General features: G+C 44.1%; 1 protein-coding gene and 1 long non-coding RNA gene across 7 annotated transcripts in view; one reads left to right on the forward strand and one right to left on the reverse strand.

The window, feature by feature from the left end:
• The first annotated feature begins 5,990 nt into the window (after positions 1-5,990).
• Positions 5,991-6,727, forward strand: LOC125309777. The gene is made up of 3 exons (XR_007196191.1): positions 5,991-6,098; positions 6,197-6,267; positions 6,374-6,727. It is a non-coding gene; the product is annotated as an uncharacterized LOC125309777 (long non-coding RNA).
• Positions 6,728-22,309: 15,582 nt separating this feature from the next.
• scn3b (sodium channel, voltage-gated, type III, beta) overlaps positions 22,310-25,000 on the reverse strand; it is a 24,156-nt gene continuing 21,465 nt past the window's right edge. For all 6 annotated transcript variants that reach the window (XM_048266606.1, XM_048266604.1, XM_048266605.1 and 3 more), the window contains one exon: positions 22,310-23,965. Coding sequence is in view for 1 of the 6 variants with exons in the window: in XM_048266607.1 (XP_048122564.1) it covers positions 23,956-23,965 (10 nt within the window). In the remaining 5 variants the exon portion in view is untranslated. The remainder of the gene's footprint in view (positions 23,966-25,000) is intronic.

Consider the following 25,000-nt stretch of genomic DNA (forward strand, 5'->3'; position numbering starts at 1 on the left):
AGGCTTTCATAGTTTTGTGCCAGTGACAGAACATTGAATATGATCTAGTTTCTATGACAACACATATGACAGTGTAGTCAATGTCTGTCTACATTTCCATACATTACATCTGTACATCAAAGATGAAGCATTTGAAGCAAGGCCAATGTTGTAATGTCACGCTGTGTTACATTGTCATAAAAGTTGTCCTAGCCTATATATTTTTTTTTTTGTATATTTTTTTGGGCTTTTTATGCCTTTAATTAGACAGGACAGTGGAGAATGACAGGAAGTGAGTGGGAGAGAGAGTTGGGGTGGGACCCGGAAAGGACCACGGGGCGGGAATCGAACCCGGGTCGCCGGCATACGGTGCAGGTGCCCCAGCCATTTGCGCCACGGCTGGGGCCGTCCTAGCCTATATTGGGGGAGCTGTGGTGCAAGGGGCAGCATCCAGACCACGTTAGGGTCTAAGGGCGCATTCATGCTAGACCGTTTGGTCCGGACCCGAGTTCGTTTGGACCGATGGTTCTGTGATTTTCGCAGTTAAGTGAACCCGGGTGTGGACCCGTGTCCGGACCAGGGTCGGCTAGAAAACGTGGGTCTGCGGTACGGTTTGTTAGAACTCCGGTGCAGTTCAAAGGCTATCTGTTCCAAAACAAAGAAATAAACTGCCGTTTTTGCAACGTTGCCAAGCAATATTGGTAAAAAGAAGCGAGTGTTTATGATATAAACAGACCCAGGTCAGCAAAAATGTAATGTGAACAGAGACCAGCTGGGTCAGGGCTAGGGGGGAGTAATCACACTCAGGTGCACTAACCTGGGTTACACCAGGCACGTAACTGAAGCATTCCATTCACGGAGCATAAAAAAGACTGTTCTAATTTGTTTTAATATATGCGCCGATATCACTTGATATCATCTTCACATCAGGGAAGCAGGAACTTGGCCTATCAGTTGATTCCCTCATGATGGGTGGTTGGACTGATTTCACCAGGGGTGTGTTTCTAGAAAAGTTAGCTTCGTTGTTGCTAAACCACAGTGATACAACGCAAACAGCAACCTAGGTAGAACTGTGTCTAGAAAGTGTTGCTGTTTGGTCGAAAATAGCTAGTTCCGTCGTTCAAAACACTGTCCAGGGTTAATGATGTCAGGCTATAAGTTGATGGTAAAAATGGTTCCTACACATTTATTAGAGCATCTGTAGAGCTACATCTTACATAGTAATTATTAAGAATGCACAACCAACTTATCATGACTGTAAGAAAATGTTTGTTTGAAATACGTGAAATACTGAGATGGAGGGTGTTCAAGTACTATTGTGACGCCCCGGCTTTGTCTTGCCGTGCCGTGAAGCGTTATGCCTCTTCCTCCATCTGCCTGTATGGTGCTCTAGAGCACTAGGCATATTGTTGTTTGTATATGTCTATTGTATTTTGACCTGCAGGAGGAGCTGGAGAGTTCTGGTGGCTAATGAGGGGCGTGGCTCCGTGTTAATTGCCGTCGGAATAAAGCTGGTGTCCTGTGGCCTCATTGACGCTCCTGGTTCTGCTCTGGCCTGACGCTGTGGAGGGCTGGCTGCAGCGATTCCTGATTGGCTTTTCTTTATGCACTACACATACACATTGCTGACGCACATGACACTTTATTTTATCTTTCACACACACAGAGAGAGAAAGAGATTATTACTGCTCACATTTGGTGCAATGTAACATATATGTTGCATGTGCTACAAAAAAATCGGTCTGCGCAATGAATTATGTATTGCAGTCGTAACTGAGCGATAGTGGCTAACCAGTCCAGAATGAAGAGCCAAAATAAATTCCACACCACTCAAAAGAGCCGCACAACCAAAAAGATGCCCACACTACAACAGCAAAAGTGATTTGTAGGCCTACTGTACGCCTAATGAAACATAAGGTTAAAGTTTAAATCGCTTTTCTCTTTTTCATTCAAAGTGAGACACTTGGCAGATGCTACTTATGATCCTTTTCAGGCTTCGTGTGCCCGTGTGCCTCCAAGTCCCAGCATTTCTTGTGAAAAATGCCAGTTCCTTCAAGCCAACTTGTCGACAATTTTCGGTATTTACAACAGCTAAAGTTCTGAGGAAGAAAATGTTTTGACTTGCACATTCAGACTCCACAAAGCATAATTAGTTGAGATCATTGAAAGTACGCTTGTATGATATGATGTATGAAAGACAATATTTGTTTATGCTATCAATTCCAAAAAACAGCTTTACAACTCTTTTGCTAGGCTACCTCAACCAGACATGTTCAGCTACCTTCAGTAACCTACTGTTTGCTTATGGGGCGGTCCATGTGATGCACATCCATGACATTACCTCTCATTCTGATGGTTGTTGAAATGTGAAATTGCATGGTTATAAGAGGGATTGTTTCTCAGGAAAAAAAACAACTAAATTACTTTTTCATTCTAATCTGTCCAATAGTGTAGATTATTACCATTTTTAAAAAAGTTAGCTTGGAAATTACAGTTGCAGTAGGCTCAGTTATCACATAGACTAGGCTACTACAAATGAGAAGTCAAGTTGGTCAAATGTGAAAGAAAACAAATGGGTGTTTAGATATAGTTGTATCCATGCAAATTACTATCATATGCAAATAAGGAAAGTTTGAGAACATTTCTTTTTAAAGTTTGGATTTTGTGTGCAATGCCAACATTCATGCCCTTTGCCTGGCTACCTGTGATGAACCACTACCGGTTGGTTTTGGAGTGGTTACAGATGCTACAGAATTTGTGCTATGAAACTATCAACCTCTGCAGCATCAGGGCTATGTACAAAAAAAGGGAAGGTACAGCCCCGCATTTCCACACCACAATCTCTGCCGAAGCCAGATAATAGCACCACTACTAGGGTAAGCAATTACTGTAGTGTAGACAGCAAGTATTCACTGAGTGTATCCTCTACAGTTAATGGTTAGCACTGCTGGTCTTAGCACCACTGAGTTAGTGTGTCCTCTCTCCCTTTCCCCCCAGAGCTGGTATAGACTGTCTTTGCACTGGTTGCTAACCTGCAAATGAGTGTGATCATCATGATTTCCTGCCACAACAACACACACACAAAGAGAGAGAGAGAGGGACAGAGAGAGAGAGAGATACATATTTCAAGTAGGGAAGCTTCTTGTAACTGAGTGTGATCACTGCAGATGTATTGCCTCCATAGCTTGGAAACACACACACACACATTCACACACAGAGTGTGATTACGACAATGTGCCATCATTACAGCCTTGAAGCAGCGCACATCAGCTATTGTGCCCATTCTTTCATCTGGCAGGCTGAGGATAGCTTACTCTGGGAGAGAATCAGTGTGTTGGCCACTGTGGCAGCAGGGTTTGTCTCCTCTCTCTGTGTGTGTGTGTGTGTGTGTGTGTGTGTGTGTGTGTGGTGTGTGTGTGTGTGTGTGTGTGTGTGTGTATGTCTGAGGACAGCCTCCACTAGGAGAGAATCAGTGTGTTGGCCACTGTGGCAGCAGGGTTTGTCTCCTCTCTCTCTGTGTGCGTGTGTGTGGTGTGTGTGTGTGTGTGTGTATATCTGAGGACAGCCTCCACTAGGAGAGAAGCAGCGAGTGGCCTTTGTGGCAGCAGGGTTTGTCTCCTCTCTGTGTGTGTGGTGTGTGTGTATGTCTGAGGACAGCCTCCACTAGGAGAGAATCAGCGAGTGGCCACTGTGGCAGCAGGGTTTGTCTCCTCTCTCTGTGTGTGTGTGTGTGTGTTTGTGTGTGTGTGTGTGTGTGTGTGTGTGTGTGTGTGTGTGTGTATGTCTAAGGACAGCCTCCACTAGGAGAGAAGCAGCGAGTGGGCCACTGTGGCAGCAGGGCCTGTCTGACGTGTTCTCTTCCTCATCCTCTTCCTCCTTTTAAGCACCACCAGTCATTAAGTCTTCGCCTGTGTTTGTGTGTTAGTGTGTGCGTGCCTGTGTGTGTGTGTGTGTGTGCGTGCCTGTGTGTGTGTGTGTGCGTGCCTGTGTGTGTGGGTGCCTGCGTGTGTGTATGTGTGAGAGAGAGTGTGAGTGTGTGTGTGTGAGAGAGAAAGACAGAGAGAGAGAGAGAGAGAGTGTGTGTGTGTGTGTGTGAGAGAAAGACAGAGAGAGAGAGAGAGAGAGAGAGAGAGAGAGAGAGTGTGTGTGTGGCTCTGCTGAATGCTTGGACACGCACAGTAGTTTATAGTTTAGTGCTTGATGATTAGCTTAGGGCTATGAAGCGATGCTATGGTGTATTGTAATTACTAGCATTTATCAGATGGGATTACGTTTCCCAGCAGGCCTGAGCACTCATGGGGCCACTTCGTCTGCAGAGGAAGGCAGCCAGGAAACAACAGCACCAGCACATCCACCCCAACCATCATCAAACACACACACACACACACACACACACACACCATCATCATCACCTCTATTACCACTGATGTTCCCCGACAGATGATGCTGTAATTCTGCGTTCCTTTCCCCTGCTGCATGAAGCGACTCTTGACTGTTTGCTCCTGTAAGAGGGGAGGGGAAGTCAGCCGTGTAGGCTGCAGATTACTCTGAGAGAACTAATAGTGTTTTCTGTCTTTATTAACTGATAAGAGTATCATACAGTTTAATACACTCAAGTTCATAATTTACATTCCCAGGAATGGCTGCAGCTTGGTTGGTGGTTGGGGGTGATTACGAAGACGGGGAGACTCACAATGCACTACTGATGTGATGACTGATTACAATTTACAAATTACGGTACAGAAGTTGGGGATCCTTACAATTATTTGTTATGATACAGAAGATGGGGGTACTTACAATTACTAATTACTGTACAGATTGTAAGAATCTTAATTACTAGGCTGATGATAATCCTTTCAATCAAATGTGGACTCTTGATCAGCTACTAAGTGTGGGCCTACTGTCACATGCTTGTCACATGTCCACAGGAACAGTTAACTATAGGGACAGGAAATGTAATCAAATGTATACCTTGTCATGTCTTGATTGATTCACTCTCACTACATTACAACAATGGTCTCAAGTCTCAACAGTACTCCAATCATGTGATCCATATCAATGTAACCAATCACAAACTGGGTAGCCTATTTAAGACATATTAAATTGTGAGCCATTCTGTAATCAGAATCTCCCGCACCACTTTGGTGTGTAGCCATCATCCTCTGAGCTGGGTATGTGATCATTCTCTGATTGTTTTGTATGATTTCCTGAATGTTCCTTTAACCTGTTTTCGTAACTTTCATATTATTCATTTAGATGTACTTTCTAAAATGTATTGGATGAGTAACTTATACCTGAGAAATAAATTGTTATGTTCTGATCCGCATAGCCTTTCTATTGTACTTATTGACCAGAGTAGCAGTCTAGGTAACGGTGCTGGCATAATGAATGGCTAGGATTAGTTATCGCCGCCGTAGAAACAAAATCACCTGGGAGATGGCAAGTTAGATGAACTGACCAAGCATTCCACAGCGGTGGGCAGTTTGCCAGCGATGGTCTAGATTGGTCGTGAAAACCTAGCACAGCCTGACCCTCTGTAACATTGGAATTTGCTTGACTGTTTAACACGCTGGTGAGTATCGCAGTCTGGATCAGCATGTAGCCTCTGACCTACCTTCAGACTAGTACAGTACATGTTATGTTGAGGTGGCATTATTCCTAGATTAGAGCGAGTGTAATAAGAAAATGAGTCAGGTATTCTCATTAACAGTATGCATTGTGAGTATATCAACCCACTATGGATAACAATGTTACATTGAACCGAAACTTTTCTAATTGTAGTCGGGTGAACTTTTCACAGCTGCCAGGCGGATTGTGTGCATCTGGGGGTGGGACGGACAATGAGCAACAAATGTCTTCCTGTTTAAAACACGGTCTTCCGGCGTCATTTGTTTGTAACGTGTTGCCGGCGTCGGAAGGCTGGAATTGCTAGCGGTACATCGGTTATTTGGATGTAAAGGCTTTTGTTATGCTGCATGTGGTTATCAACTACGAAGGTACCATGTTGCCCTCGGCTAGTGTTCTTAAGTCATGCGTGCTTGTTGTTTTTTTAGTGAATCGCTTCAGACAAACTCTGGGTGGCAGCCAGTAGCGTTAGCATTCATCGCCAGCTGTGCAAGGTAATGGTGTCTCCCTTGTTTATAATAACTTAATGCTGCAGCGAGCTCCGACATAGTAAAGATCCTGACTGTTTGTTAACATTAGTTTGTTTCACTAGAGTATGCCGAAAGCCTGTCCCCCTCCTACCTCGGCTCACCTCTTGTGATGACCGGTCATTGACTTTTTAAGGTAGGCCTATGTATACATGTTGTCCGTGATGTGCAAGTGTCACGGTGACTTATTATAGCGTGATGGTTTATTGAAGCCTTTTAAACTAAACGTTTTCCCCCTACAGGCCTTCGAATTGTGGGCAAGGGGTTCTGACCACTGTTTTCTCCGTGTTTTGTTTGAGTTCTAGTATCGTAGCCAGTCATGTTTTTCTTTTAGTTTGGGGTTGTTGATATCGTGTCTGTGTGTGGGTGTGTGCGCGTGCGTCTTCGTACGGGCAGGCGCTTTGTCTGTTTTTTTGGTTTGTTTTGGGTTTTCTTAATTTCTTATATATTTTGCCCCGTTCTTCTCTCTTTGTCCATCTACGGCCTGCGGCCTACTGAACTTCATCTAGTCAGCCAAACCTGTGTAGTAGCCTGCTTTGTGTGAGCACCTGTTAGTGTAGGTTGACAATTGCTGTGTATCCTCGTGTGATGAAATTACTTCCTTAGATAGAATGGGGTGTAGTTCGAAGTAACCTTGTGTGACTTATAGCTTAGTCCATCACTTCCCAGCTTGATTCTATAGAGGTTGCGGTCTGACTGAGATGTAGTGGGTGGGTGTGGGCCCATATATACAACAAGAGTTGGGGGCATTTGTGTCTGTTTATGGTATTTTGTCTTTATGTTGGCTGTGTGTATTTTCCTTTGTTATTGTTATGTGTATCCTGTACTCTCTCTCTTTTTAAAGAAAAAAACCAAGAAACTTTCTAAGAAAATGATAAGACAAGGACTACAAACAAATAAACTATTTATTGACTGAGACAGCCTCTATGTTCATTTACTTGAATAGCCTGCTCTGGTAGTTTATATATGGCAACCAAGCACTTTGCTACATAATATTGAGTGGAGTCAGATTTATTAGGTTTAACAGGGGTTTATAATCAATTGTTATATTTCCAGCAGCGATCACGATTCACGATTTCCTTTGACCCCTCTCAGGTTCCCTTATTGGTCCTGAAAAGTGACGTCATTACAAGATGATGGAGAAATGGAAGTCCGTCATGATCATGAATCATTAGACCAGGACAGTGTGTTTCCAATGGACTCCCAGCACTCACTCACACACACACACACACACACACACACAGTTACAGCATGTTCCCACTGGGCTCCTTGGCTTGCTCTTCATGCTGTAGCTCTGTCCACAAATCAGTCCCACAGCTCATGTATTGGACTCGACAAACTCCTTAAAGCCCCTTTAGATAACCCCCGGAGTGTCTGTGGGCTGAAACTGCATAACTGCAACTGTGTATTTAACTGTGCTGGGCCCCAGCAGCAACACACCACACATACATACACACACACACACACACACACACACACACACACACACACAACACTAATCTTTTCAGCTGCCATAGAGAAGAGCTAGTTAGCATATGTGTTACAATAAATAACAACTGGGCAATTCCACACAAAACTGTCACGTCCACAATGCCAACAACTAAATACCATGGCATTGCGTGGAATTGCCCAACTACAGTCCACTACAGCAGCAGAGACAGTGTGCATAATCTGAGTCTTCTGAAGCCCTGATAGCATATTTTTTTACTACCATATAAGACTCAGTCAGGACGATGGAAAATCAGGATCCAGGCTTTTATTCTTTTCAATGAGGGGCCAGTGCCCCTCAAGGGAGAGATGGCATGTTTGTGTCATCCCATCATGGGTTTCACCAGATTCTCTAACTACACAGAGGTGTATACTACCTTTATGTTACAAACAAAAGAAGGAGTGACCTCTAGGTCCAACCCAGTTTGAATATGCAATAGAAAGGGAGGATGAGGATTAGGCCTTCATCAGGTCTGGTCAGCTTCTATTGTCTTTTAATTAAAACTACCCCCTTTCCTGGGAAGTTCCTCAGAGGCCTGGCCCCTCACTGTTCTACAAACATTAACATTTCACACCTGGTGATAGGCAAAAGGCCTCTAGACAGGCTTTCATTGAATTCAAGGATAAACAAAGGATGCTTGCATAGGACAAGGACAGAAGTACAGTAGACTATAATGCTTATTCACAATTCTTTCAGCCCTCATCCACTACAGCTTCAGTTTCTTCATGAGAAGAGACATCTTGAGTTGTTGATGTGCTGAATACACCCACGACCCTCTTGGATCTCCCCTGATGCTGCGCTATCTGCAAAATGGGTAAACTCCGGTCCTCAACAGGGAATTCAGGTTGCAAACATCCCCGAGGAGTGCTTGCCAAGTTGAGAGGGAATCAACAGACAGGCAGACACACACACACATACATGAGACAAACATACACGAGTTGTTATGCCTGGATGTTAAAATGCCTACTGTAGGGGCATAAGGCTGCGTAACTAGTTAACTTAAAGCAAAGGATAAAAGTAAACACAAACAAGGTAGTAAATGATTGAGATGACCGGTTTATTGTAGCCTGGAGCACCAGAACCAATCTGAAAGATTAAGGGTCTGGCCAAGAATAACATAATGGCCCAACTCGAGGGGCAGCTCCAAGCACGCAAAATCTCACCGCACGCAACTGGATAACAAGGGCAAAGGCAAAACACAGAGACAGACAGCCGAAACACACTAGGGCCGTAACAGAGTACACACACACACTGCCACAATCCACATACACTCATAGACACACACATCACATGTGTACAGGTGCGAACACACACACACATACACACACACACACGCACACACCACCATTATCAGGTCTCATGGTTGGTGTCTGAAATGGCTACTTGGACACAATAATGAGGCCACACTATTGATGCAATGTGGTCAAAGGATGCTGCTGATGTTGATGCAACGCCGCAGGCAACAAACAACCTCTCATGTATGGCCACCTCAAAGCACACACACACACACGAGTGGACCTCGTTACACCCATGGCTTCACACTCAGCAAACTCAGGAACATCCACCAAACATCTTTTACTGAAACCCTGGCCAATGTCTTTAATTGAAACCCCACGAACATCTTTTACTGAAACCCTGGCCAATGTCTTTTCTCTTCCACCCACGATGCTGCATACAAGACCTACCACAGGACAGGAGCGGCTTCAAAATAGCCTCTCCTGTCATGTAGGTAGTTATTAAGCTTCCTGAGACACGGCCTGGCTGAAGAGCTCACCAGGCTCAGGGACGAGTCTATTCCCACATACAGTACACACTTTACAGTACACACACACACACACATTCCCTTACATTACCTGGCTCTGGTGTCCGTTCCAACACACACAGCTCTTCTGTTGTTTTTGTCGGTTCTAACACACACAGCTCATCTGGCTCTGTTGTTGGTTTTAACACACACCACTCATCTGGTTCTGGTATCAATTCTAACACATGCAGCTCACCTGGATCTTTTGTGGCTTCTAACACACACAGCTCATCTGGCACTTTTGTCGTTTCTACTGCACAGAGCTCATCTGGCTCTGGTGTCCGTACCTCTGCATTGATGAAGTTCATCGGGTTCATGATTGCCCTCCCTCCCCACTCCAACCACTACCAGCAGGCCTTGGGTTGAGTTAAGTAAATGCTTTGCTTGAGCCTCCTTGCAGAAAGAGTCCATCACCCTGAGATTTCCTTTGTGTTTCGCATAATAAATGCCCTAGAGTGGCAGCCTGTGGGCGTCAGTGACGAGCTATCAGCACTCCTCCAGCCCCCCACACAGCCGCGAGTCAGAGCGTTCGCGTGACAGCCTTTCCATGAGAGAGTGTTTGTAAAACAATGGAAAAACGTGTTCAACACCTCCTGAGTATTATACACTGGGTGCTGGATCATGTAAGTAGGTAAATATATAGAAAAAGGACCGCACTCACAGTTTATTTAAAACAACTTTTAATCGCCCCACGGACGTAATCGCCATTGACACACTGAGGAAGAGCTTTCTGGTAGAAACCTCCAATGCGATTAAAACATACCTGTCAACACTCCCCATTTTCCCGGGTTTCTCCCGTATTTCAAGATCATCTCCCAGCACCCTCCCGTTTTGTTATTTCTCCCGGAAAACTCCCGTAATTTGCATGGCCATCAAACTTCATTTTAAAATCATTGATCCATTCAGGTTGCCAGATTGTGTATGAAATAATACACCCTACACATACACGATCACTTAGTTTCAATTTCAACCGTTTTGTCATAGGCTAAAACCTGGCAACCCAAAACCCAAATAAGGAAGTGGGTGCCGACTGCGCAGCCTGAGTCTCGTCGTAAGCAAGCGGGCTAGTTGAATGGCCTACTCCAGAACTAGCTGTTGTGAAATTGTTGGGAATTTAATTGATTAACACATCACATAAACTGTTATTGAGTGTTGTTGATACACTGAACTTGTGCCCTTGGAACCAAATCTGACAGCAAGCAGCTTTGGAGTTTTGGAAGTAGGCTGCAGGCAGGCAGCTGATGGATACATAACTGGCATGCGTAAGGTAATGGTAAGATAAAAGCAACGACCGAAATGCAGTGTTGAAACACGTGTATGAAACGTATTAAAAATGCAAACACAGATCCGGTATAAACACTGACCCCCCCCCCCTGAAAAAATTCTCCCGTTTTTGGAAAGCTTAATGTTGACAGGTATGAATTAAAAGTTGTTTTAAAGGAACTGTGAGTGCGGTTGTTTTTCGTGTGCCACTTGTCTTCTGCTCCTGTGAAAACAGATGCAAAACCTCTTAATTCCACCCCTTATAAATGCCTTACTTTTGACCTTAACACCTGTATATAATTAAGTAGTTGTTAAGTAGAAATGTGCATAGATTAAGGGTTGATTACTAAAGGCCTACTGAATTTACCCCTTACTTTTTCAATTTCACCTTAATTTGCCCCCTAAATCAAGGAATCCCTGAATTAACACCTTAAAATAAAATTAAAATATACTTAAATTGTCCTTAATTACTCCCTTAATCACAACAAATAAAGGGAACCCCTGACCTGACACTTTAAATGTAGATTAAGGGGTCACACCTTAAAATGGCATTTACTGTAAGGTCAAATTAAGGGCCTGTTTATCAAATTTAACACATTTCAATTACGTGTGTTTTTATGGGTAATTTAAGTATATTTGAGTACATTACGTCATAGTGGATGCTGTGAATTTGCAGCTGAAATCACACATGGCTCACTTTCGCAATCCATCCTGGAGGAGACACGATGATGCGTTCAATCCTCAAATAAATTTGAGAGGTGATAAAGTCTGCTGCAGCTGCTGCTGCAGACATCAATATTTAATTTCTCCTCTGACATGGATCAAGGAAAGCCATTAAAGTTTTCAGTTGGATGGAGGATTACTTCATTAGCTGAAGATATCCATTCGCTCCAGGCAAAAGTTTCCCGTCTGGACAGGATGAAAGGAACCCTGTATGGTACAGTTTCCCTCGATCAGCCTGCAGTGCCAGCCGCTCTTCCTTAAAAGATGTTCAAGCTCTAGCTCCTGCGGAGAGGTCTACTGATGTTAGCACACGGTTCCTTTCAACACCTTCAAAAGTGCACAAGAGAACACACGCTTTAGCCCCTGAGCCCAGAATAACTCCACTGAACCCAGTGCCGGTTCCAGTGCCAGTGCTGTGCCTGTATTCTTTAGTTCAAATGGGTTTGCCTCAGTGAAGAGATCACGTAGCACCTCACGTTAGCCATATCAGTAGTATAGGTTGTGTGGATCTATACAGTAGGTCTTTATGCACTGTTGCTTAAAGTCACATGTTCATGGGCTAAATATGGATGTGAAACGGAAGACAAGGAGTGTGTGTGTGTGTGTGTGTGTGTGTGTATGTGTACTCTGAGAGCTAACACACAATGAGACACACTCAGAGGGCTGAGAAACTAAAAGCCAGCACACACGGAAAGCTAACTAAGAGCTAGCTCACACTGAGGCTAACACACACTGAAACACTGACACTGGCAGCTCCTTAAGGGATTTCCCTTCATATTTCATGGCATCACTTACCCATAATCCTTTTAGGTTCATAGACACACAGGCAGGTCTGTGTAGAGACAGATAATTCAGTGTACAGACAGACAGGTCTCTGTAGAGAAAGCAGGTGTGTAATGAGTTTTCGGAGTCTGTAATTACCTGCTGAGTTTCATTAGGCAAGAGTACACCTCATCTCAGTACAAACATTCACAACATGCAGCACAACTCTGAAGAATTATTTTGTGCACACACACATTGTACACTTCTCAGAGAGGGGTATCCTAATACATCATTTAGGTGTACGCGCTTGTCTGTGTATATTTGTGCATTTGTGTGCATGTGTGTATATTTGTGTGTGAGTGTGTGTGTGTGTGTGTGTGTGTGTGTGTGTGTGTGTGTGTGTGTGTAAACTAGAGTGATTTAGCACGGGGGCCTCACAGCCAGGTGCTCATTTCACTCACAATGGAGTTGAGACGTCACAAAGCCCAGGTCAGCCCCCTGCTGTGGCGCTTGTGCACATTACAGAGGGATGCTGCCAACAAGCTGCCACCACCACCACACACTGCTCCTGCTGCCTTTGTGAGGGTCTGCTTTAATCACAGGTGGCCTACTTTACTTCAGCACGGTCAGAAAGCAGACACACACAGGAGATAGAGAGAGAGAGAGATGGATGTTAGGAGAAAGAAGAGAGAGAGGGACAGAGAGAGATGTGCGCAGGAAAGAGAGAGGAAGATGGGAGCAAGAGGAGAGAGAGGGAGAGAGAGTGTGTGTGTGTGTGTGTGTGTGTGTGTGTGTGTGTACCTTGGGGGGTGAGTGTTTTGTTCTCCTGCCTGCTGAGACTGAAATAGCAGACGTTTAAGGGCTTTATGACTGATTTGAGTGTGACAGGTGTGTGAGCGTCAGGTAGCAGTCGTGGCGGGGACACAGAGATTACTCACCCTGCTGAGTCCTCCTCGGTGGCAGACATGAAATGGCATTAGGCAAGGAGGCAACCAAGGAGGACCTCTGTGTAATGTGTGTGGACACATTGAGAGAGAGTGTCACTTCCAACCTTACATGTCGGCCTCGCTGAGGGCGTAGCCGTTCAGAGCTGATCTGACACCGGAGAGGCGGGTTATTTCTCATAATAAAAACACTTTAGAGCAGAAGTTCTCAACCTTTTTGGGGCTGAGGCACACCAAAGATCAAACCAAAACGCCAAGGCACACCATATGGTTACTGATTGTAAAGTATTTCACACACATTATTATCTAGGCAATAACAGTGTTCAATCCCTATGTTTCTCTATACAGTGTGTTCATGAGCTGAGACCACAGTGATATTATGCTCATATGATGTTGATCAAGAATCAAGAAGCTGTGTCATTTATATATTTAAAATAGCCCTCTAGCCTAGGGTTTCTCAACGGGGGCGGTACCGCCCCCTGGGGGGCGTTCGTACAACCCAGGGGCGCTGGGAACGTGAGAGTTTTTTTGTTTACATTTTAAACTTTCATGGTTTTCACATATTTTTGGTGCAAAAATAGGCTATCTGAAATAAATAGGCTATTTTTATTCATGGGTTTCTAACCCCTCTACCGTCCCAGCTACATTTTACTGTTTATCTATGCTCAGTGGTCATACAGTGCAGTTCGGGCCTGCACACGCCCGGACTCACGTCCCTCAGCCCCGCTCGCTGTTGTTCTGCAGCTGCTCTGAGCGTAGTCTCCACGAAAAGACCATTGCTAATCAAATACGAAATATGTATAGGCCTACACAGGCCTCACGCGCGGATACTGTTTTGTGATTGGTTGGATTGTTGCGATGTGCATATGTTGTTCACGTGATGTGCACTTGATTTTTGTCCATGATAATATGACACGTCTTGTTGCCTAGATTTAATGTTCCTATTGATTTAAAAAAAAAAAAAAAATCATTACAACCAATGCTGATGTGGTAGTGTTTTTTTTTTTACCCAACCAGTCTCCTATTGCTTCTAACAGTGGGCTAAATCTGCTTAATAATAAAATAGGCTCATAGGGACATTTTCTTATAATTCCAGAAGAAACCAAAACAGCGCAGAAATGGGCTCGTTTTTTTATTTAAGCAATATAGCATGAGAGTGAGTGGCCTATAGCCCACCCGGGGGTGTAGTTTTTATTTTTTATTGTGTGTGTGTGTGGGGGGGGCCAGAGGATCAAAGTAAGGTCAGGGGGCGTTTGCTCAAAAAAGGTTGAGAACCACTGCTCTAGCCTATTTCATTAGTCTGTATAAATGTATTTGGTTCCTCAAAATTCCACAGCACACCTCACTTTGCCTCATGGCACACCAGTGTTACTTGGCACCCGGTTGAGGACCACTGCTTTAGAGTGTAGTACAGTACAAGTTTTATGAAATAATCTATTTCGATCAGGCCAGAGGAAGGACGGCAGACTTTCAGAGAAGACTTCATTCTCTTACCACCTGCAGAAGTTTCGGAGGTAGTTTCAGCAAGAGTCTTGTGTTATGTGATGCTGGGGAAGATTGGTACGTCTATCTTGTTGAAATCTAGAGGCTTGTAGGCAGAGGTAAGTGTGGTCTGTGTCCTCCTTACCGTCCGGTCTGCATGACAACCGTCACAGCAATTTCCACATTTTACAGAGGAGTGCGGCTCCTCCTGCCTGCCTGATGTCCTTGACAGGATTTAATTTGATGACTTTCACAGAGAGCATGTGAAAGTTAAGGTGAGGTGCAGCTTGTTTTTAGATTAAACCTCCATTACAGTGTGTGTGTGTGTGGGGGTGTTTATGTGGGTGTGACTTCAAGTGCAGTGTTAATTAGCGGGCAGAACAAGCTGCTTGGGGCAGGACTCTTAATTAGCCACGGTCAGCGGTGCTAACAAGTGTGAAGCATCAGGGTTGCATTGAGAGAACCAGGCGGCCGTGAACAGACCTGATAATTGATAGCCTGTGTGCCAGCTGCCCACACACACACACCCACACACACATACACCCACACAAACATGCAGATTGTAATCTCTGGTCTGCTCCCATCTGCCCTTCCCTACCCATGAGGAGAATGGTGTTTACAGTCACAAGCCATTTTCAAAATCAGTTCCCATTATCACCTGTACACTTGGAATACTAGTAACACCAGAACCCAGTAACACCAGAGCCCAGTAACACCAGAACCCAATGACGCCAGAACCCAATGATGCCAGAACCCAGTAACACCAGAACCAGTAACACCAGAACCCAGTTACACCAGAACCCAATAAAGCCAGAACCCAGTGACACCAGAACCCAATAAAGCCAGAACCCAGTAACACCAGAACCCAATGACGCCAGAACCCAGTAACACCAGAACCAGTAACACCAGAACCCAATTACACCAGAACCTAATAAAGCCAGAACCCAGTAACACCAGAGCCCAATAACACCAGAACCCAGTAACACCAGAACCCAGTAACTCCAGAACCCAGTAACGCTAGAGTCTAGTTACACCAGAGCCCAGTAACTCCAGAGCCCAGTAATGCCAGAGCCTAGTTACACCAGTAATACCAGAGCCTAGCTACACCAGTTCCCAGTAATAACTGCACTAAGGGGCTTAGAGGCCTGGAGTGGGAGGAACGTCCTTTTTAATAGTCTCTTCAATAGTAGTTTAATAAAATAGTCCATGTGCCATCTCCCATGTGCTGTCTGGCATGGTCTGTCCTGATTCTGTGTCCTACACCTGTGTACTGTATCACGGTGCGGAGCTGAGCGCTTCTGCTCAGTGTCCTCCGTAGAGCCAAGCGTCTGGAAGAGATAACAGAGAGGCGCCTCTGACGTCATTGCCAGTCCAGCAGCACTCACCTCATCCTCCGCTGTGAGAGCAGCTTCCCTCTCCAGGCATCAGACACACAAACACACTCACTGGACAGACACACAAACACACTCACTGATGGATGGACAGACAAATAAACCAATGGATTGACTGACATCGAAGTCCTTTTACTGTAGGCAAGTCCCTCCACTCGGCGGCCATATACCAACGTTTTATGGGCACTCATCGGGCACAGTCTTTGGGTCGAACTGCGCGTGCGCAAGGCTTCACGACACCGATCTTGCTCCAGCGGCGAGATCACAACACATGATTGGCACGATGTCTTCACAACACACCATATGATTGGCTCAATGTATTCACATCACACCACATGATTGGTTCAATGTATTCACATGTCGACGTTTTGCCGAGGAAGGGGTGGGATATGTGTAGACAACGGCCATATTGGCGTGACAAACTAGGCCCATGCATTTCTATGGAGTATTTTTTGAGTGCTGTGTCTCCACATTAGAAAGTCTCAGCTGACAGACACTGACAGACAAACTGACTGACAGACAGATGGAGAGACGGACATTGAAAGGTGTTTGCGCGCATACACAGTGGCTCCAGGAATTAAGAGGTCTCAGGGGAATTTTTCCACACCAGGAATTTAAGTGGATAATATGATGATTGACATATGTTTCCAGACCAGGCGGGTATTCCATCAACCTCGCTAAAGGCTAAACCTAGCTTATTTCAATAAGCCAGGTTTAGCCTTTCTCGCTAATTTTAGTGAGAGTTCCATTCCATAAGTGTGGTTTATGTGTATCCCAGCTTGGTATCTATGGGAATTTATGCCACAGAACTAGCTTGGTCTATAGCAGGTTAACTTTCAAGCTTAATCAAGCTGTGTTGCAAAAAAAAACATCAGTCGGAAAAAAGTCCCAAAAAGAGTCCCAAAAGACGGTTCCATCAACTTGTGCTTTCAAGTTCTATATATGTTCTATTCATTAAATATGCAAATTAAGCATTATCCAATTACATATGCCATAATTTGCATGCATTAAAAAAAAATCGCTTTGGATAAAGCCAGTTTTTAGGAATAAAATGTCAAGTAAATCAGGCTAGAAATAATATATCAACAAACCCCTCTGTTAAAGGTCTTGTAAATATACAGTAGTTAGGTATAAGACTGGAAAGTTTGGTGTATGTAAGTGTTTCTGAAGTGGAGATTTCTCACTGCCTTGAAACACGGTCAATGAGATTCTGTTCTCAGCCTAGACTTGTCTTTGAACTTTCGCGATTGGTTGGTGATACAAAGGAAAATGTCGATATTTGTTGATAGCGCAACGCCATGCAGGAAAAACAGAGCTTTCCAACATGAACTACACATGATATGTTTCGGATCACAGTCGCGGTAGTGCATGAAACATTAGAATGCTAACTGAATTTAGCAGAAATATACAGGCACGAGTAGACAAAATGTAATGAACTAAACATCAAAATGTGTAAATCGGACTTTGTTGTTGTAGTAGTGTGAAAGAATGCTAAGGTAGCAAACTAGCCCAAAATCTCAAAATTGGCTAGTGCATGAACAATATTTTCACCTGCCGTGTCTCGCCCCTTGTGCGAATCAATCCGGGTTCCCGGAAGTGGCTATTGATGAAATATCTTGTTCCGCCTATGTATAATCTTTGGCTGACCTAAGCCTTGCTTGAATAAACCAAGGCAAGATGCAGCTAACTTGGAATGGCTTCAACCTCAAGTAGGGTGACCAGACGTCCTGAGCAATTCGGGACAGTCCCGAAATTTAAGTGTTTATCCCGAATCCCCTCAAAAATTATACTCAATCAGAATACTGAGTAGTTATTTTCTGCCCCAGTTATTTTTTTTTTTGCAGCCCCGGCTACTTTGTTTCTTTTTTGACATTCTATAATTAGGCGCGAATATGCACTGATTTTAGCTAATTTTCATTCATTCCTTGACATGACTGATGTACCGGAACCCCAACACGCCGCTAAAAAGCAAAAGCGTCTATGCAGGTACCAGGAGGAGTGGGTGGGGAGGTACCCGTGGATTGACAAAGCCTTAAAGGAACCGTATGTAAGAAATGTATTTCAATTAATCCTAAAATGGCCCTGATATGTCACTCAACTGATGTTGGTGTTGTGTTTTGTCATGTCATGTTGTATTTTGGCCTGATGCGCCACCCTCAGCCTATCTACTAATCAAGAAGACAGTACTGTTTCGGCATCCAGGTTGGCAACCTCGAGTCGGGGGAGGGTGATTGCAGTACCAGTTTTGGCCACAATCTTACATATGGTTCCTTTAAGCGACGAGATGAAAGCATTCTGCAAAGTGTGCAGAAGAGAGTTTGGTGTTTCTCACGGAGGGAGAACACGCAGATGTTTTTTTTCCCCACAATGACATTTTGAGTTCATGATTTCTCTATGGTATGTTGAGGCAGACTTGAAGTTTGAATAAAAATGTGTTTTGGTACAGGTTTGAAAATTCATATAATAGTCTATGTAGGCCTACCCCCCCCGCGGAAAAAAAATAAGCGTCCCGAATTTCATCTGGTCACCCTAACCTGCCAATCTCATCTGGTCACCCTAACCTGCCAATCTCATCTGGTCACCCTAACCTCAAGTGAAAGTCTACGCTAGTTCAAGCCAGGCTATTTCTGTTAAGCGCCGCCTTCATTAGTGAGGTTGATGGAATACCTGCCAGGAATTTGAGTGAAATTGAATAATACAATTACTGACATATCATCCACTGCATCTGTCTTTCACTCTGTGCTGTAGATCAGCTGCGAGACTCGGTGATGAGAGCCTGTGACTATTTCCCAAAGTCGAGCATGCTTTCTTGATTGAATGCTTTCTTGCGAGTTGGTCTCTACGAAGATGAGGTTAGAGCAGGGGTGGGCAAACTGCGGCCCGCGGGCCAGATCCGGCCCGCCAAGCACTTTCATCCGGCCCGCCGAGCATTTCATTTGGTTATCAGGCTGCTTGCTATTTTTTCCTGCGATAAAGACGATGTTGGTTAGCTTTACTGCAAACTGCTTTTCACTCTCCTTAGAGAACGTTTACAATGTCAATGTCAAAACATCATGTTAAATAGAGATAACATCATGTTAAATTAAGTTAACTCTTAGTTATCTCCTTTGCAGCAGATCTAACGTGAACATTATGCGATCCATTTAATTGGGAACGCGTCTGCACTCACTAGAGGGAGAGAGAGCCGCAGGTTCCAGCTGGCTTGTCATTGCTGATAATTGATATCTCCTTCTTATAAGAAACTTTTAAAAGGAAATCATGAAGGCAACAGTAGTTCCCACTACTGACCATTTAAAAACTGTGAGAGGGCCCAGCCGTATGGAGTGAGGATTGTCTCAAAATGATTTTGCTTTTATGTCGATGACGTAATTTGGAGACATTCCTACTGCACACCAAGATCCACAAATAAATACCACTAGATTTGAATGTGAAGACACCCTCCACTGAATAACCAGCAGGTGTCAGTGTTGCACAACATGTCTGTTATCAACTGATAGCAACTGAATATTTCCAATGCTGTTTTCCCTAGTTCAGTTCAGTCAAGTGGTCTATGACTAGCAGGATTAACGACATGGAAGACACTGGATTAAATGGATGGGTAAGTAATAACAACTAGCCAGAACGATTTATTATCGGTTTCAATGTGTAGTGCCGCTTTTAATTTCATAGACTGTATAAATAAGTCCATTTAGCAATATTGACATTTATGGCAGTCTGTCAGATAGCGATCTCAGCTGAGCTGGCTCTCACATTACGTTAACCTAGAAGCTATGTTAACATCCGTAACGTAAGATCTGCAACATCTGTAAAACAGCGAACACGAACACAGCCTGTCACTTGAGTTGCAAGACACAAAAACTTTAGGGAAAACTACATTTTATTTTAAGGGGGCCCTAAATCGGATTTTAAGGGAAATCTTAACTTAATGTGTTTTGTGCAGGCAACAACAAAGCTGAACAGGCACCAGCTGTTTAGCCAGCTGTTAACGTTAGCAGCTGTACACTGACTAAATGGACTTATTTATACAGTCTATGAAATTAAAAACGGCACTACACATCGAAACCGATAATAAATCGTTCTGGCTAGTTGTTATGCAGCCCGCCGGCCAATTTTCAAAACCCAATGTGGCCCTTGAGCCAAAAAGTTTGCCCACCCTTGGGTTAGAGGCTTCCCTTGCATTCTCGGACTCTACTTTGGAACAGACTAGCTAGTGTGAACATGCACATACGTCACCGCATGCTCAGCACCCATCTAAGCGCTTCTGCTTTTAACTGCATGCTTCCATTTCAGTAGGGGCGCTGCTCCGATGCATGTCAACGCAGAGGATTATGGATTTTTTCGTTCACCTGAGGATCCACAGATGTGTAACGGATGCCAGCTAGCTTAGCTGTGCTTGTGGAACGTTGGTAAACCTCACTCCCCGACGCCTCAAGAGTGCTGCTGGCATGCGAGCCAGGAGCCTGGGCTATTGGCTCAATTGTTAGCGCGCTCGCCTCCCGATCTGAGGTGCTGCTGTTCGCGGGTTCGAGTCCGGGCGTGTGCAGGGCTGAATCGCGCAGGTTCAACACAACGCAGGTTACAGATCCATCCTTGAAAATTCTCAGAACGAAGGACACGAATTTCGGAGCACATTGGAACAGTGCTCGGTGGAGTTTGATGACGTGGCGACCTTGAAAAGGCAGCCTTTGAGTGCTTCCTCGACTTTGGGAAACAGCCTGTCTGTGAGCTCAGCCCACACCTCTGCTGGGTGATGCTTCCTGCCAGTCCACCAGGGGGAGCCAGAGTGCAGCCAGCTGCCCAGTGTCTGCTGACCCGCTGGGCTTAGTGGCCATGCAGTCATGAGGAGGCTCCAGCGCCACAGAGATGTGGCAGACAGCAGCAGAGCCACACTTACAGGACATAGATCCGCTTAACTCTGGAGCAAAACCCCAGGCTGTGTGAATAAATCTTATTGCGTAACGCTAATTGTTGAACAGAATCATTAATGTGTAAAAAGCCTGTGAGTTACCACTAGAGCACACTCATGTCCTCATAAATGATATCACTCATATAACTAATGTCATTGCTATCCTTATATAATGGGAAGAAGTTTAGCAGGTTATGCCCATGGGGACACATGATCTGACAGAATAAAGTTTTAGACAAGAATCCCGTCTCATCTCAGGAGAGCACTCAAAGCCTTATGTTCAATCTCAGGAACAGGACACTCAGATGTTAGTCAGGCACTAATCAAGGGATACTCAACAGGACACTCAGATGTTACTCAGGCACTAATCAAGGGACACTCAGATGATACTCAGGCACTAATCAAGGGACACTCAGATGTTACTCAGGCACTAATCAAGGGACACTCAGATGATACTCAGGCACTAATCAAGGGACACTCAGATGTTACTCAGGCACTAATCAAGGGATACTCAGAGACACTCAGATGTTACTCAGGCACTAATCAAGGGATACTCAGATGTTACTCAGGCACTAATTAAGGGACACTCAGATGATACTCAGGCACTAATCAAAGGATACTCAGATGATACTCAGGCACTAATCAAGGGATACTCAGATGATACTCAGGCACTAATCAAGGGACACTCAGATGTTACTCAGGCACTAATCAAGGGACACTCAGATGTTACTCAGGCACTAATTAAGGGACACTCAGATGATACTCAGGCACTAATCAAAGGATACTCAGATGATACTCAGGCACTAATCAAGGGACACTCAGATGTTACTCAGGCACTAATTAAGGGACACTCAGATGATACTCAGGCACTAATCAAAGGATACTCAGATGATACTCAGGCACTAATCAAGGGACACTCAGATGTTACTCAGGCACTAATCAAAGGATACTCAGATGATACTCAGGCACTAATCAAAGGATACTCAGATGATACTCAGGCACTAATCAAAGGATACTCAGATGATACTCAGGTTACTCAGGGAATCTGTGTCTCCCACACGTAATGAATGGAGCTGCCCCCCTCCAAGACCATATCATGTCTGTGTGTGTTAGTGTGTTTATGTGAGTTTGTCTTTGTCATGTGTATGCATGCATGTGTGTGCATTTGTTCTGTCATGTCTCAAGTTCCTCCTGTGGCAGTCTGATCAACTTTTCCATTAACACCAGATGCCAGAGTCCTTGTTTGACAGTGATTGATTGCATAACATCTAAAAAGACATCAGTGAAGAATGTGCAGCACTGTCTCCGTGTTCTGACACATTCTCCTGTCGATGTTGTTCATCATGCTCAAGTTTTCAGTCCACACAGCATCTATAAGTAGCACTTCTAAAACAGATGACTCCACAAAGCTGAAAAGTTGTGTTCAGTCTTTTATTATACAGCTGTACCATATATTCACCTTGATCTTTGAGAGTACATACAGTAGGCTCTTGATGACTTCAGAAAGAAAACATGAAAACACTTGTCATTGACTCTGATCTCCAAAGAAGGTCAAGCAGTGATTTGCACAGCTAATGACTCTGATGATGATGATGCAGGCTGACGTCATAACGGATGTACTGTCTGAGGTGAGGCAGCAGGTGTAGGGTCTGACGTGAAGAACTTGGAAGCATTTTCCGTAAGAAGCACAGATCAGACGGTGCCCTGTTTTGTAAGTCAGTTGATTCTAGAATACCAATGAAAGTAGGTGCCACTCGGGAGTTGGGATAGGTCCGAACATCAGCTCAGCCAGACGGTAAATGCCATGTTGTTACAACCTCATGTTGTGTTCTGCCCAAAAATGACTGTTTTGAAACTAAAGAAATTACATCAGAAATTACATCTTTCACCCTATCGAATTGAATATAGGTCAAATAAATCTTTCTGTATAATTTAACATTTAATAGTTAAATTGTTTAGTCTCTGGTCAAAAATGTCCCATTTAATGCAGTCAGTTGTTGATATAAATAGGCACATATTTTTTTGCCATAAATCACTCCAATCACACGCGTTATTATGTTGTAAAATTACAGATTGTATCATGTAAATTACAGATTGTATCATCTTCTGCATGCTTTAAATTCACCATTAAAAGGAAGATTAAAAACTAGAAATTATATATAATAATTCAGAACAGATACAGAGAATTACATGCATCTTAAGAAAGGCTTAAATTAAAATCAAATGTGTACAAAAACATTATCAACATGTATGTTAGGCTGATTAATCCTGTAAGGTTTGTGTTGGGGCAGATAGCTTTGTCTGATCTCAGGTTGTGTGTGTGTGTGTGTGTGTGTGTGTGTGTGTGTGTGTGTGTGTGTGTGTGTGTGTTTGTGTTGGACCAAGAGGGTGTGTGTGAACAGGATGGATGAGGAGGCCATGACAGGTGACGGTCACCATGGGAGCTAAGAGGACACACTGAACCTGTGAAGGATTAGCTCTTCAATCCCTGACATCTTTCTGCAAACCCTTCAAAGAATAGATTGTCACACACATGTTTAAATTCAGCAGGTAATGTTTAAATGCAATATAGTAACACACTTGCTCTCCACAAGGCTTACATACACACATTTGATATTAATACTCTACAGACAGTAATAAAATTGCAAAAGGCTTACGAAATGAAGCTTTTGATATATAAAAACGTTAAGAAAACAAACAATTATACAGGAGCTTTAAACTTAAGCATTCAGATTGTTTTTTTTTTTTTTATCAAAAGTGTTTTTTCCCATTAGGAGAAAAGGTGTTAATCTGAACACAAAATGTCTGGTGATCCGCGGTAGCGAATAGCAAACACAAATGCACCAAGATTATTACACAAACGCACTCAGATTATTGTCAGGTCACAATGAGCCAGCTCTGAGGGACACAGAGACAAACAGAGCGGACAAGAGAGAGATGAAAAAGGCGGGGCGTTCCCGGGGACACTGAGAGAGAGGAGAGTGAGCCAGAGATCGTCCTGGTGCGGCGGTGGAGAGGGTGGCGAGGCTGCGGCTTTTCCTCCTCTGTCTCCCTCCGCTGGTCTCAGGAGTACCTGCAGAAGAGACGCCGTAGGAGAGAAAAGTGAGAGAGACGAGAGCCTCCACACACCCTTCTAACCTACACACACTTCATCACCCACCCCCCACCCCAATACTCAACACACACATACACACACGCACACACACACATACACACACGCACACACACACACATACTGTACACACACACTGAAAACTACGGCCTCCCTCCACCCTCCCACTCTCTACCTGGTGGATATAATGAACTCTACACACACACACACACACACACACACACACACACACACACACCTCATGTTTCTGTGCAATTGTACATGTTGTGCAGTCTTATATGAAATGCTTCTCTAAAACGGCAACAGCTGTTGTTCTTAGTTGTCTGGCATTTACCTGACATTTCCCTCCTGTTCTGGTGTGATTAAACACACACACACACACACACACACACACACACACACACACACACACACACACACACACACACACACACACACACACACACACACACACACACACTTTGCAGTGAGAAGGTTTGAGACCTGAGCTTCCGCGTGATGCTTAATGGTCCAACAACCAGCTGTCTCACCACAGCTTGTCCATGTCATCATTATGCAAGAAATTAGAGCGCTCAAAACAACTAATGAGTTTACTGAAATCTTGCCAAAGATCTAACAATCTTCCATTTTAGCCAGATGTGTAAGGCAGACATGACACCATGGCTGGTGGGAGATGTTGAATGATACCATCACCGTTTAACACCATCATGTTCCATGAACACCATAATAAAGTTATATGCCAGAAATAAGTCATTCCTTGCTCAGACCACAGCGTGAGGTCCTTCAGGCATCGTCAATACGAGAACGAAAGATTTTGAAAACTCTCAGAGAGAGATTTTTCAGCTCAGAGTTTGAGCTCAGAGAGACATGTTCTCTTTGCTCAGACATGAATTTCTTGATCTGACTGGCAGCAGACAACATTAGCTTCAGCTGAAGTCAGAAAGGTGGTGATTCATGATAAACACAACACACTCATACACACACGCACAGACTATC

The sequence above is a fragment of the Alosa alosa genome, chromosome 16 (assembly GCF_017589495.1).
Source record: "Alosa alosa isolate M-15738 ecotype Scorff River chromosome 16, AALO_Geno_1.1, whole genome shotgun sequence".
In the NCBI taxonomy this organism is placed as follows: Eukaryota; Metazoa; Chordata; class Actinopteri; order Clupeiformes; family Clupeidae; genus Alosa; species Alosa alosa.